Source organism: Eptatretus burgeri, chromosome 9 (genome assembly GCF_056783735.1).
Source record: "Eptatretus burgeri isolate ZD-2024b chromosome 9, Ebu_testis_v1, whole genome shotgun sequence".
NCBI lineage: Eukaryota > Metazoa > Chordata > Myxini > Myxiniformes > Myxinidae > Eptatretus > Eptatretus burgeri.
The window spans coordinates 29977012-29992825 of NC_140969.1; the positions used below are offsets into that span (position 1 = coordinate 29977012).

At 40.4% G+C, this 15814-nt stretch overlaps 1 protein-coding gene across 1 annotated transcript in view; it reads right to left on the reverse strand.

Moving 5' to 3' along the window:
- Positions 1-15814, reverse strand: part of LOC147019819 (cGMP-dependent protein kinase 1-like) — a 156310-nt gene that overhangs the window by 112845 nt on the left and 27651 nt on the right. The window contains exons 3-5 of the mRNA XM_085893767.1: positions 14809-14922; positions 11997-12102; positions 10524-10587 (exon numbers count right to left, since the gene is read on the reverse strand). Of these exons, the coding sequence (XP_085749893.1) occupies positions 10524-10587; positions 11997-12102; positions 14809-14922 (284 nt within the window). The remainder of the gene's footprint in view (positions 1-10523; positions 10588-11996; positions 12103-14808; positions 14923-15814) is intronic.

The following is a 15814-nucleotide window of genomic DNA, read 5'->3' on the forward strand; positions in this document are numbered from 1 at the left end:
ATTTATTATTAGCATCTCATATTCCCTCCTGTATTGCTTTTATAATGAACCAGTATTTGTAAACAGACATCTTCACCTTCTTGTCTTCCTGCGTCAGCAACCACTAGTCTCAGTTTTATTTGAACAATCCTTGGGGGAAACAACATGGTAAATCATCCAGTAAATTCTGAACACAGTGTAAATTCTGAGTTGAATCAGGTCATTCACAAAGATCTTTGACTCCCAGCTCAGAGTGTCTGCGTTAGCCAGACCTCTGACGCGACAATATATTTTGAGAGAGCTAAAAAGTCCAAAAACTTTCCTCTGTATTGTCTAGTATGGGTTTGAGTTTCAACAAAATACGATCTGACAATTTGTCACTCTTGGTGGTCTGCAGCAAGACGTTGCATCACAAAGTGCATCAATCCTTCAGAGAATGAAGTGAAGATGGTAGTTTTCTTTGCTCGTGTTCACTTGTAGACCTTAATGATTACGCAACCCATTTGAAAAGTAGATGCCATGGTGAACCAATGAAATCCATAGTCCTTTATTGTGCTTGGAAGACAATGAAGACCCACTCCCCCCCCCATCCTTCCTCCTTCCCCCCCCCCCCCATTTTCCCTCTCCCTTCTCAGTAGGGAAAAGTAATTTGGAGTGATGAATCGAAGTTTGAATTTTTTGTAATAAAGAGAAGGTGGTATATGAGGAGGACTGGTGAGAAGTATAAGGATATATGTCTACATCTACTGTGAAGCATGGTGGAGGCTCCGTTCAGGTTTGGGGATATATTTATACTGCTGGCGTTGGTGAGAATTGAAGGGACAAAACATGCCAATGAAATTGAAGTGACAAGTACAATTAAACAGATCCTAACCCACCCTGACCAAACTCGGTGGTGTAATAGTTAGAATGTCTTCGAGTCTGGAATGTCAGTGGATCAAACCCTGGTGGAGTCATACAAACTTTAAAAAAACGTGCTGCTTCCTAGATTGACGCGCAACATTTAAAGGTAAGGGTGTGGACAAACAACGCTGGGAAGGCAAACAATATAACCCTTGCCAAGTAAATGCTTTGCCAGCAACAATGCTCTGTAAAGAGTATGGTAAATCATCATCGTCATCAATCCAGCATGGTATCCATCAAGAAGGATGCTAATTGGCGACAACTTTGTTTTGTAAACACAACATTGATCCTCAAACACACTGCAGATATCGTTAGAACATATTCACAAAGGAAAGCAGGGTCAGGAAGTCTGCAACTATTAGAATGGCCCCCTCAAATTCCTGACCTCAACATCATGGAAGTTGTCTTGGATTATTTGGACAGGAAGAAAAACGAAAAACAACCAAAATGAAAAGACGACTTATGGGAAACGATGGAGAATATAAAGAACAACCCCCCCATTAGAATTTCTCCATAAATTGCATGAAAGTATTCCAAAACGGATATCTGGTGTTTTGCATGAAAAAGGTGGTTACAGCAATTATTGAAATTCAATTCATTAATATTGGAAAATACAATTCATTTTTGTTTATTTAATAAAATATTATCATTAAAACACCTTTTATTTCTCAAAATGTGTCAATGTGACAATAAAAAAAATGTTTATTTTCATGGTGGCCTAAGACTTTTGCACAGTACTGGACATCAAATCAAATTGTTCAGGAAGGCAAATACAAAACTAACAAGAAAAGGAGCAATCAGAGATTGCAGACCCTCACCAGGACTTGTTTTGTGTGTTGTATGTTGTGTGGCGTTTATGTACTGGTGTGTTACGACCAGTGCACTGCGTATTATGAGACGAAGGATTCATCACTCCTTCGGTGTCATTTCCCTGGTCTCTGTATTTGCTCCAACTGAGGCGAGTGATCTCACCTTGAAGGACGCATTCTATGCCACGCTAGAGTCTGTGGTTGATCAGTGCCCCAGGCGAGATACTCTTCTCGTCTTGGGGGAGTTAAATGCATCGACTGGAACTGATGGAGATGGTTATGAGACATGTGTTGGTCCCCATGGGTCAGGAACTATGAACCAGAATAGCACTAAGTTCCTTGACTTTGTAAGAAGTCGTGGACATAGGGTGGCCGGTTCATGGTTTCAGTGCCCACAGGCTCATTGCTGGACTTCATTGCAACGCTGGCGGTGTGGCAAAGGAGATTGACCATGTGCTCGTTGATGGTTGCTGGAGGATGATCCAGAACTGCAGGGCCTACTGGAGTGCTCAGTTCCTCAACATCGATCACAGACTTGTTGTAGCAACTCTGAAGTTGCAGGTTAAAATCCAGGAGAATGGCACTATCCCAGCCTCGGCTGGATGTTGGCAAGCTCAAGGATGAAAGAGTAGCTGAAGAGTTTGCGACCAGGTTGAGTGGGGATTTGGCGGATCTGGGTGCTTTGGGAGATGCCTTCAAGACCACCATCCTTTATGTTGCCGGTGGATGTCTTGGAACTCACCATTGGGTGAAGAAGAATTTTGTCTCTCAAAGGACACTGGATACCATTGACCAGAGTCGCAGGGCCAGGCTGAATGGCAGAGCTGAGCTGGTTAGGGAACTGAGACGTAAAACTGTGCGTGCGCTCAGGATGGACAAGGAGATCTATGTGCGAGATCCTTGTTTTTTGGTCCTCACTGAACGCAGATGAGTTTCAGCAGGTGTTGCTTACAGCCTTTGTTGATCTCTGCAAAGCATTCAATTCAGTGAATTGGGATGTCCTCGGGAGGATTCTTAGTCTTTATGGGGTGCCACCAAAACTGAACATTCTGATGTCTGAACTATACTATGGTACTGAGAGTGCTGTGAGATGTGGTGATACCATGTCAGACTTATTTCCAGTTGTTACTGGAGTTCATCAGGAGTGTGTACTGGCCTCCACACTTTTCAGCACTTGTTTAGACTGGATTCTGGGGAAGATGATGGAGAGATGAAGCTGCAGTGCATCATATGGGAATGTCAAGATCTCTAACCAGGATTTCGCAGACAATGTTGTCATCTTTGAGGAGACTCTGAATATCCTTTTGGGACCCTCGGGTTGCTGAAGGAGGTGTTGGAGCTGCTGGGATTATGGGTTTCCTTGGTCAAAACTAAGATCCAGACTTTACTTGACATCTTGGATGCTGTTATCTTGTCTGTTTCTATTTGTGGTGAGGATGTTGAGGTCGTGGAGAGATTCACTTTCCTTGGCAGTGATATTCATGTCTCCACTGGCTGAGTCAGAGGTCAATAGACGTTTGGGTCAGGCCTGGGGCGTCATGGATTCACTGGATCATGGAGTGTGGTGCTGTCGTTTTCTGTGCAAGAGGATGAAAGTCTGAGTCTTCAGGTCCTTGGTGCTTCTACTCTTGCTCTACGGATGTGAGACTTGGACTCTAATTAGGGATCTGAGACAGAGACTTCATTCCTTTGGTTCCAGGTCTCTTCAGAGAATCCTTGGCTATCGCTGGTCAGACTTTGTGTCCAACGAGCGGTTGCTGAGTGAGACTCAAATGAGATTTGTTACCTGCATAGTTTGTGAGGGTCAGCTGCGGCTGTATGGACATGTGGCTCATTTTCCTGATGCTGATCCTGCTCACCAAATTCTCTCAACAAGGGGGCTTCATGAGTGGAGGAGACAATGGGCCAACCACGTGCCTTGTGGTTGCAGCAGGTTGATCAGCATCTCAAGGAAATGGGGATGAGCCAGGCATCTGCCTAGGGGATGGCCAGACAGAGTCTTCTGCAGTACTGGCAGAAAGTGGACGCAGCGACGCGCTGCTCTGGCACATGCTCCCATACCTGACCTGACCTGACCTGACCTGTGTTACGAAATTAATAAGAGAAGTAATTAGAACTGCCACTTTATAACTGCTTGCAGTGATGACCGGGTACCAAGATGTCCCGCTTCGATGCAACGCCGCTTTGATTGGACACTATGACTTTTTTATTATTAATCACTTGAATTTAGAATGGGATTAAAATAAATTCAATTCAAATGGAAGACCAAATAGGTCCAGTCCTGCATTGGAGTATTAAAAAAATTTTTTTTTTAAATAACCCAGATAAAAAAATTAAACAATTCTGGTTGCCAGGCCATGTGTCTGATGAAGTTAAAGTTAAAAAAAACCTTTATTTCACATGACTGTTCGATCACAAGTCTGAAGTTTCACGTCGGTTGATTAAGCGGTTCCAGAGAAAACATTATTTAATACTTCTTTAATCCAATATGGCTGTCAAACCATGTGACCTATCAATTATTCCTTAACAAACTTGTACAGGCAAGGCTTGGGGAACATTTGTGTGAAGTTTCCCCTTGATCTGTCCAGCCGTTCTAGATAAGAAGATTGGTTTTTTTTTTATGTTTTAGGGTAAATCCAATATGGCTGGCACAGCATGTGATTAATGACATAATATATGTGAACCTTTTGTTCCTCATGGACTGGTGGTCATCCGTGTAAAATTTTGCCTCGATCTGTTCAGCCACTTCAGAGAAGAAGATTTTGGAAGGTTTAAAAAAACAAAAACATGGCTACCAAATCACGTGACTGATGACGTCATGAAAATTTTTCTGTGGTACATTTTATCCCAAGATGACTCTCAAAATTTTCATACTGATAGAATGTGGGGTTTGACATATGCAATTATGACGTCATAACGAGGGCACCTATGACCATCAAAAAAAATCACACTCATTCCCTATGAGAAGTACTTGCTACGTGCCAAGTTTCAAGTTTTTCCTTGCTGCAGTTTCAGAGATACAGAGGTCCAATTTTTTTCCCGTTTTTCCAATACGGATGCCAAGCTGTGTGACCTATGACATCATAATTATCAAAAAACATTCTACATGAGAAGTCGCACCAATGATGAAAACTTCGTCTCAATCCATCAAGCGGTTGCGGAGAAAAACACAAAAGTTCTGTGTGGACAAACAAACACAAACGGACCAAAATGCAATACCCTCTTCTGAATCCTTTGGCGAGGACAAAAATCACTTATAGAGCAATACTTGGCAAAACAGCACAAAGTAGAATGGCACTTCGTAGGGTGCATAACTCTGCCAGGCTGAACAAATTACGTAATGTATCCCACCGATGGGCTGGATCTGAACCAAAATCTAATCCTCTTGTTCTTGCAACCTCACCAACTCAAATCCACCTAATTTTGTCATAACTCAAACACAGCATTTTGAGATATCATGATATATATATATACATATATATATATATATATATATATATATATATATATATATATATATATATATATATATATATATATATATATATATATATATATATATATTAAAAAAGCCTGGTGTAGGCGCAGTTGTTAGGGCAGCGGCTTGGGATCCAAAAGGTCCTGAGTTCAAGCCCCGTTGGGCCACTGAATTAATACACCAGGGGGTTGACTCAGCCTGTCATCCTTCCGAGGTCGGCGAAATGAGTACCAGTGTACTGGGCCGGTGTATACCCCGGTTAAAATAGATGTACCATATCCCTGTGTCGTAAGAGGCGACCAGGGTTGCGTCAGGAAGGGCATCCGGCGTAAAAAACTGTGCCAAATCACTATGCGGATCATACGGATGATCCACTGTGGCGACCCCTAACAGGAGCAGCCGAAAGAAGAAGAAGAAATATATATATATATATATATATATATATATATATATATATATATATATATATATATATATATATATATATATAGTCATGCGCCACTTAACGACGGGGTTACGTTCTGAGAAACGCGTCGTTACGTGACGTCGTCGTTGTGCGAACATTATTTTCGTTTTCGAACATCGTACTAACACAAACCTAGACACCTAGGCTATATGGTGTAGCCTATTGCTCCTTGGATATAAACCTGTACAGCATGTTACTGTACTTAATACTGTCGGCAATTGTAACACACATCCAAGAGAGACGGAAGACACGTTAGTTTTACCTTTGTGCTGTTCTTGACGGTTATCGGTGTTGTTAGCAGCAGCTTACAATCTTCTCTCGCATTGATTATAGAAAGGTGAATATATAATTAGCGTTTGGATTTTATAAATACGTAATCATTGCATCGATGTTATAATTTAAAAATGAAGAAACGAGCACCTGTCAATTGTGATATATATTTTGGGAACAGTGCAATTGTTTTAACAACATGAAAAGCTTCACTAAAAATAAATGTGTTTTTAATTTCGACTAACAACAACGATTTATTCACGGAATTCTTCAATTCAAAGGTAATTTACTTGCTAGAAGGTAAACGTGCAAATATTGCTTCAGTTTGAAAGCCGATTTCCTTGAATCCCGATTTAGCACAACCCTGATTTTTTCGCGATGACATTTTATGGACCTCAACGATTGCACTATAACATGGCCACACTGTCGTTTATTATCATTATGAGGTATTATGTACTGTACAGTGTACATAATTGTACGTGCTATTTTTATACGACTGGCAGCGCTACATCGGCTACATCACTCGGCGATAGGAATTTTTCAGCTACTTTTTTTTTTTTTCAGAGCTGGCAGATCCGTCGTATATGTGATCCGTCATTGCCTGGAACGTCGTTAAGCGGCGCATGACTGTATATATTTTGGCCCTATCTCTAAATTTTAGGAATTTGGACCATGTTGACCTTTTGACCTTAAAAGTAATTGTTGGTTCGATTCATTGACCTGATATGCAAATCGTGCTCAGATTTCAAGTCAATCGGATGAAAATTGATGATTTTTGAAATTGCACCTAAGTTGGTGACCTTCAGTCTATGTTGAACTTTCGGCCTATGTTTACCTCAATTAATAGGTCGTTGAATTCAGTGACCTCATATGCAAATGCTTTACAAATTTCAAGTTAATTGGATTAAAATTGAGGATTTTAGAAATTTGGCAAATGTTGACCTTTTGGTCTATGTTGACTTCAAACATAATAGGTGGTTGAATTCAGCGACCTCATATGCAAATCCTTTTCAAATTTCAAGTCAATCGGATGAAAATTAAGGATTTTAGAACATTTGGCCCAAATTGACCTTTTTGGCCTATGTTCCTGGCCGGTTCGGTTCATCCCCCCCAACACAATTATCGTGGACGGGCAAACCAGGCCGGATCGCCGAATGGTTTTCCTTTTGGGGCAAACACGTGATCCTCAGAGATTATGGCGGGCGTGGGAGGGGAAGGGCGGCAAAGCTGGAGCAGATGCATGCACAGAACAGCATAAAGGGTTTATACTCGAATCCACGACAGACACACTGACACCAACATCCTAAAATAAACACGGCGATTAAATGAAAATAGATCAAATGTTTACAAGGGTAATAATTCAAAATGTAATCATAATACGTGAAGTAAATCGAGGTTGAAAGTCGAGGCTCCTCCACACATGGACTGTAATCCAGACAAGGGGAAAACGAAATAAAAATAAAATCCTCCCTTTATTCTGGCACTTAGCTTTGTCTTGAAATGGTCTTTGTTGAACTTTGCGATCGAGCCGCTTTGTCCTGCGTGGAAAGGTGTGCCCAAAATGGTGCTGAACTGCTCTCTGGGCAGGAAACTTACGTGAAGTCATTTGTGAGGTGTTCAACACCAGGGCCACCAACCGCCATGCGGCTTCTTCTCATGAACGAATATGCTGAATGTCCTCTCTTGCAACAGATTCGCTCACAACGATAGTCCACCTTCCTCAACCACACAACGAGACGATCTCTGAGGCCCTGTGAAAAGGCCACGAGGCACGCTCTGCTTCCCTCCTCAGAAACGTACAGACTTCACGGTTCAGCCGAACAGTCAATGACTCGCGTCTTGCCCAGGACGCCGGAAAATTTACAGCATGACACGAGAATCACCCAGCCATTTTGTCGTGCCAAGAGAGCAAAAATGAGATCCTCCATCTCAGCCATGTTCCTCTCACAAACCGTCCTCTCTGATCATGCCCCACCTCCTCCCTCCCTCATGTCACACTCAGCAATCATAAGCTTCGGGGGCGTGACTTGCTGATATGAAGTTGGGCAGGTGGGACTTCTCGCCTGCTTGGACTTGCGGAAAGTTATTGTGGTTGTTGTTGATATAAAAGAATGTAATTTTATTGCTGGCTTGTAAATGCAAAAAATGTAGGAGAAGATCAAAGGGGGCAATTACATACTGAGGGAACTTATCCTTAATCCCTATATAATTGACAGCACCACCCCGTGTGGTGACAAGTAACACTTAAGCTCACAGTCTCCCAACTTAATTTACATCGAGATGTCTCCTACACATCCACGGACCAAGCAACTATATACACTCCTATCTTTCCCATGAAATTTCTCCATCTACCCCCACAACCGCAACAATATTTTGAACATGAATCGCACGGACCAAGCAACTCTATACACTCCTATCTTTCCCATGAAATTTCTCCATCTACCCCCACAACCGCAACAATATTTTGAACATGAATCGGAAGGCAAACCTGCCATTTTACCGTACCTTGTCTTTGAATTCGTCCCGATCGCACATGCGCAAAGAGGATGGAAATTTTGTTTTTACTCTGCCTCACTAACATTGAAACAAAATTGAAAATCATTCTAAACAGGAAATTTACCGTTTTTAAAGACATCAAAATGAAACGGAAAACCAAGAAGGAACCTGAAGAAGTAAAGAGCAAAGATGGAGTCATCAGGAGGAACCTGAATCGGATTCGGGTTTCAGCCGCTACTCTACAACCCTCAAACCCATCCATGCACAGCCAAGTGAGCTCACAGAAAAATTTATGCAAGAATTCACTTCTCCTTCGACAGATAGATCATGAAAGAGAGGAGTATTGAGATGAAAGAGAAGAAAAAGCAAGAATTTGAATGAACAAAGAGAATTATAGAAAATAAATAAATAAAAATTAAAAGGAAGCGTGAAAGGAACAAAGAACAAAGATGTCGGGAAGAACCCAGACTGATAGATTTCAGTAGTTACTCCCGAGGCTCAAACGCAGCAACATGTACAAGCTACCAGAGGTCCTTCAGTGGGGAAGCACAGTCCACACAGCATCAGGATATGGTACAAGCATAAGGAAATGGAAGACCAAGAAGGAACCCGAAGAAGTGAAAAGCAAAGACGGAGTCATCAGGAGGAAGCTGGATAGGATTCGGGTTTCAGCCGCTACTCCACCACCCTCAAATCCATCCAGGTGCAGCCAAGTGAGCCTTACAGAAAAATTTCTGCAATAATTCACTTCTCCTTAGACAGATAGATAACGGAAGAGAGTATTGAGATGAAAGAGAAGAAAAAGCAAGAATTAGAATGAATAAAGAGAATTATACAAATAAATAAATGAATGAATAAATAAAACAAAATAAAAATTAGAAAGAAATGTGAAAGGAACAAAGAACAAAGACGTTGGGAATAAAGGACACAAAAAGCAGGAATGAATAACTTATGTAACGTGTCAGATAGGGTGATGTAGACAATGTAATAAACATTGGGGAAAACGGCGGTAAAACTCGGAATTTATTTATTTATATACCCTTAAACCTCCTTAAACCTTTATTTAAATTTAATTATATACTTGAATACTGTAGAATACAAATCACCTTCTTCATACTTCCAAGAAATTCGAGTTTTGCAATATTTGGACATGTTCTATCAGGTGGTGTATCAGACTGCTTCAATAGCGCTAAACTTCCGGATTTTTAATGATGTTTACAATCATTATTTCATTAAAATTGAAGTATTTTATACACTTGAAGTACCGTATAAACTAGAACACTGTGTAGGGTATTATGTTCTGTTAACTCTCTCGTTGTTAATAGTGCGTGGCCCAATGTTTATCCATCACATGTTTGAGGAATGAATGGAAGCATCGGGATGCTTGGTTGTATTAAGTTGCGATGCACTTGGCATAGAACGTCATTTGTCCTACAGTGTTTATAAATGAAGTCCATTATTTTTAAGCAAGCTAAGACTTTATTAAACTGTGTCACTCCATAGATGGATCAATTTTCAAATATTTGCTGTGTGGTCGATAAAAGTGACAACTGGAATGGCAACAAAAACTAGAATAGAATGACCTAAACCAAAAACGAATCGACTTGTTCTTGTCAAACTCATCCACCAAATTTCATCCAAATCCATCCACAACTTTTTGAGATATCATGTTCACAAATTTGTATGTAGGAGAAACAACCAGACAGACGGACAGACAGACAGACAGACAGGAGTGAAAACATAACCTGCAAACTCCTTCGGTGGTGGAGGTAATTACTCCCAAAGGAAATGGGATCATATATGGCTGTAATCAGCTCGAGCTTAAGAGGGGGAATGAACACAAGTAAATCATGAAAGCACTTCAAAATCCAATCGAATCATTTGCTGACTAATCCACTTCAGGGTGGGCACTTCGTACACCTGACCATCAATAAAAACATTTCTGTAATCTGTAATTACATTTCTGTAATCAAACCATTTGCAATAGAGTGGTGAAGATCAATTGCTTTTTTATAGCAACCGATGACACAGCAAGGAAAATGGGACAAAGGACCGTATTTTCATGTCAATTGCCATTTTGCAATATAACTGTAAATTTACATTGGCTTTGTAATTTACTAACCTCCTCAGCCAATCCAGCCAGCTTCCCCAAGGCATCGTCAGGCAGTTTTCGAAATGCTGGAACGCTGACATTTTCATAAATGCAACGGCAATATGTCACACACCATGAATTTTTGGGAATATTGAATGTATATAAATCATATAATCATCCTTGCATACACTCTCATGTCTGTTCAGTCATATTGATCGATACACAAGCAAATTGTGCAATCTGACAATGATGTATGTTAGGGCCCTGTCACACCTTGACGTTTTAGCCAGCGTATGGCAACATATCAAAATGTATGTAAAACGCTGGCGTACGCTGAACTATCAATGTTTTTTTTTCAGTTTTGGGCGTATAATAACGAGTTGGACGTACGCATAACGTATTAGTAACGTACACAGAACGTTTCGATAATTTATAGATAACTTATACCAACGAATGCTTAGCGTGTTGTCGGTGTTCACAACTTATGCCCAACGATAGTCTAACTTATGCATAGTGCGGCAGCGTATCGCCGATGATCACGTGGTGTAGCCTATTAATAGGCTGCCGCTCAACGATTTAAACCATAATCCCACTAGACATCGAAGTGTCAACATCACCGTCATGCTGAAGAAAAAAAAAAAAAAATATATATATATATATATATATATATATATATATATATATATATATATATATATATATATATATATATATAGAGTCTGGAACACTGAAGGGTTCCTCCTGTGAAGCCCATTTTTATATACCAATTCCCCTAAACGCTGCCAATACGCCATTATATGGTAGCTGTAAGTTAGAAACACATTCAGTAAGTTCTGTGGTCGTCCGGAAGACGTCAAATACGTCGACATACGTCAATATGCGTTGGAGATACGTTAGACATAGGTTCAAAGCACGTTACTCATAGGTTAGAAATAAGTTTCGGGTACGCTAGACATTACTTCGACATATTTCGACTTATGAGTAACTTACAAGTAACGTGTGTCAACGATCGCATAACATGCCTACAACTTATGGCCAGCGTATGCGGAAAGTGCGAGTCATACGCCGAGCATGTCGGAAAATTTTGAGCATGCTTAAAATTTGTCTACGAGATCGGCGTACTACGACGTATGCCAGCGTGCTTCAGCGTCCTCTCAACGTATACAAAACTTACCCATAACGTATTCGACGTGTGCCAGCATATTCGCCAAATTTTTCATACGTCGGCATACGCTGGCTAAAACGTCAAGGTGTGACAGGGCCTTTAGTGAATGGATCATACAGGTGCACGTGACGACTACACCAAGCAAATGAAAAACAGTGTAATCATACAGCAACCTCTCATTATATACCACAATTGTTTTTAACATACCATTATACCAAACTATTATATTACGATTTGTATCATACCCTTGCAATAGTTGCATTACAAGGATATGATACAAAAGTGGGTTCAAATGATCAGGATTGTGGCAAATTACAAATCATTGTGTGGAATTGTACCCTTGTAGTAGTTGTAAATACAACGCTTGACGCTGCTGGCTGGCTTTCATCACGACTGCCTGAAAGCATGGCCTCTCGATAGCCCAGAGGGACACGGGCGTAAGGGCTGAGCAGAAGGGATGGGATGCATTATAAAAGAGATACCATTAGTGTGTATATATTATTGCAGGAGCCGTGATAGGCAGGACCGGATTTACTTGCTTGTGGGCCCGAGGCCAAACCTTATCAGTGCCCCTGCCCCCCACACCAAAAAATATTATATATATATATATATATAAATATAATATATATCGTAATATTGTAATGTAAAAAAATACAATTACAACATAATGTAACACATCAATAATTTTAAATCAAATTAGTTCCATATCAAGTACATCAAAGTAAATCAAGTTCCATATCATGTACATCTTACACATAGGAATAATGGAAAAATACAATGAAACTGAAGCATAATAAATTACAATGAAATACAATGCATAATAAAAAGGATACAATGAAACCGATCAGAGAACCCACAAGTCCCCGGTGGGCCCCCAGTTACTGGTGGGCCCTAGGCCAATGGCCTATTGGAAAATCTGGCCCTGGACTGATAGGGAGTAATGGATGTAAAATAGACTAGTTATGTCATTAATAAATGTTTCGCACAAGTGTGTGGTTTCTGTTTGTATTAAAACAAGAAGTGTTAATTGATTATAATTCTAAGGCATCCCATGGTGAGTATATTGCGTGGGGGAAAAGGGGAAATGTAAACAGTGGCCTGCAAAAGTATTCACTCCTGACCAATAATGCCACATTTAGATGAATTACAAATTATGTTGAAATATTTTTTTCCAAATGAACTTTTTTTATTCATAACTTCAGAGATCAAACTCAACACTGTTATAGTTGAAGGAGGTTACATGTTCGGTATACCTGAAATAATCATGTACAAATCAAACTTCACTGGTTGTAAAAGTATTCAGCCCCTTAGGTCAGCACTTATTGGAAACACCTTTTACAGCAACGACTGCTACGAGTCTTTTTGGGTCGGTGTCTACAAGCTGTACACAGTGAGATGGTGAAATCTTTGCCCATTCTTCATGTGAAAATTGCTTTAGTTCTGCCAAGGTTGATGGGGATTGTCGATGGACTGCAATCTTCAAGTCTCTCCATCAATGTTCAATTGGGTTCAAGTCAGGACTTTAACTGGGCCACTCAAGAACATTTATTATCTTCTTATCCAGACACTCCAATGTGGCTTCAGTTTTGTGCTTCAGATCATTGTCCTGCTGAAATGTGGATCTTCTACTCAGTTTCAGATTCATGGCAGGTTTTCATCAAAGATTCTCCTGGACTTTGCACTGTCCATTGTTCCTTCTATCGTGACAAGTTTTCCAGTCCTTACTGATGAAAAGCAGCCCCATCACATGATGCTGTCACCACCATGCTTCACAGTTGGAATGGTGTTGACAGGATGATGTGCAGTGTCAGGCTTGCACCAGACATAACACTTTGAATTTAGTCTAAAAAGTTTAATTTTTGTTTCGTCTGATCACAAAACCTTTCTCCACATGCCTGCAGTATCGTTAAGATGCTTTTTTACAAACTCCATTCAACCTTTTTTCAGTGATGGCTTCTTTCTTGCCACCTGTCCATAGAGACCAGCTTTGTGAAGGGAACAGGATATTGTTGATTGATGAACACTGACCCTCATCTCGAACATAGAGCTTTGCAGATCTTTCAAAGTCATTGTTGGGTTTCCTTTGAAATCCTGAACCAGTTTCCTGTTTGCCCGGCTGCTGAGTTTGGATGGACGACCTGATCTGGGTTGAGTCAGGGTGGTATAATATGTCTTCCATTCCTTAATGATGGATTTCACCGTACTCAGAGATAAGATAATGAGTGACTTTGAAATCTTCTTATTACCCTCTGCTGAACGGAGCTTCTCCACCACTTTATGTCTGACTTCTTTGTGAAGTTCCTTGGTCTTCATGTTTGCCTTGTAGGTTGACCAAGTGAGTTGCACCATAAAACTCCTTCAATAAGTGGAGGAGCTTAATTTTTATATCAAACCACTGATTATATACAGGTGAAACCGATTACACTTATTTTGTAACATTTCAAACAAATAATTTGCTCCTGAAGTGATTTAGGGTTAATTAGGCAAAGGGTTTAAATACTGATGTAACTGAGAATCATCTGATTTTTCTCTGTTAATCAAACTTATTCACGTTTTAACTGTATTTTTTAAACTTTATCACTTTGGACTAGTTTGTGAAGACTCTATGTATTAAGTTTGATTTGAAAGCATCATTAAATAAGCTCAGGTGGCATCAAAATGTGAAGTTCAATCATCTCACAGGTATGGTAAACTGACCCAAGGCCTGAAGATCCGGCCAGAGGTGTGTGTTGTAGATTGCGTCCGTGGTGTTTTCAGACGCGTCGACCTTTTGGAGTTAATCCGGGCCGTATCCAGAACAATATTCCGTATATGAACAACTCATACTAACATTTCCCATCTCCTCCGTCTCTACTGATCTGTATATATTATTACTGCTGTCTGATGGGAAACCATGATCATTATATTTTTCTTGAATTTCCGTGTCATTTGTTCAAGCATCTCACAGAATACCAAGATCCGTATCATCGTAGTTCTTGACAAAGTTGTACAATTAGCGTTGGGTTACTTGCAGTGATACAATCCTCAAAGCAATGCGAGTTTCTAATCTCCATTAAATCCATTCTATTTTCAACCACAATTTCAAGCAAACATTTGTATTCTCAGAACATGTGAGATCATCAAAGTGAGATATTTTGAAGAAATCCCTACCGGTGACAGTAGCTGTGCGCGTGCAATTGTAGAGGACAGCTAACTCTCCGAACACCTTCCCTTTACCCAATGTACAAAGTTTTTCTCCTTCTTTTGTCACCTCCACCTTGCCATCTAAGGAGAAAAAGAAATCGCTGACATTGAAATTAAGAGGGGCGTGAGAGTAATAAGGAAGATTATTGTTATTTGGTTGGACAATGAAGTACCCATAGTGATTCAGAACAACCTCCTGTAACAAGGGAAGGAAGAAAGAATAAATCGGAAGCAAGACTAGCATCACCTGCAGACCTGAGCAGGTGGGACAGGGACATTATCCCCCACCTTGAAGGTCATTTCTAACGAGCCAACTGGATTTTACCGACAGTCCAATCGTGCCATGCCAGTTCTCCCGAAACGAACTCGACTTCCTGAAGCTTAGAATCCAAATCCTTAATACTGCTGCCTGACAACCTCTGCGGTCCTTGTCCATTATCCTCATCAAATCGGCCATCACTGTACTGTTTGTGAAGGTAAATAACAAATAAGTCAAATGTATTGATTATGGAGTCACTGTAGCAGATGGTAAGAACAAAAGACATGGACAGCTCAACAAACATTCAGATGGTATTGATGAACCATGAGAGCAAGATGGCATCGTCAGAACATAAAGGAAAAGAGATAAAAGGAGACAAACACGAAATACTTATTGTCTTTATGTACAGTATCCTGAAACAATTCAAATCCCTTTTCTAACTTGAGTTAATCCACCCGTTACATTCAGTGCTTTATAAATTCGGCCTCCATTAGGTCTTAAAATGCAAACTCGTGCTGACTGTACCTTATCATTCTACATTTTTCCAAGGGTTGCCTTGACCAATGTTTCATTCCAGTTGAGCACCCTTCCAACTCTTTGGTCCCCCATCCAAATGGTTGGAAGGGAGCTCCCACTTCAAAAGATGTGGTGAGCACACACTGACAGTGTCAAATGTCCCTGTCAAGAATCTGGGTTGATGGTTTACACAGTTCC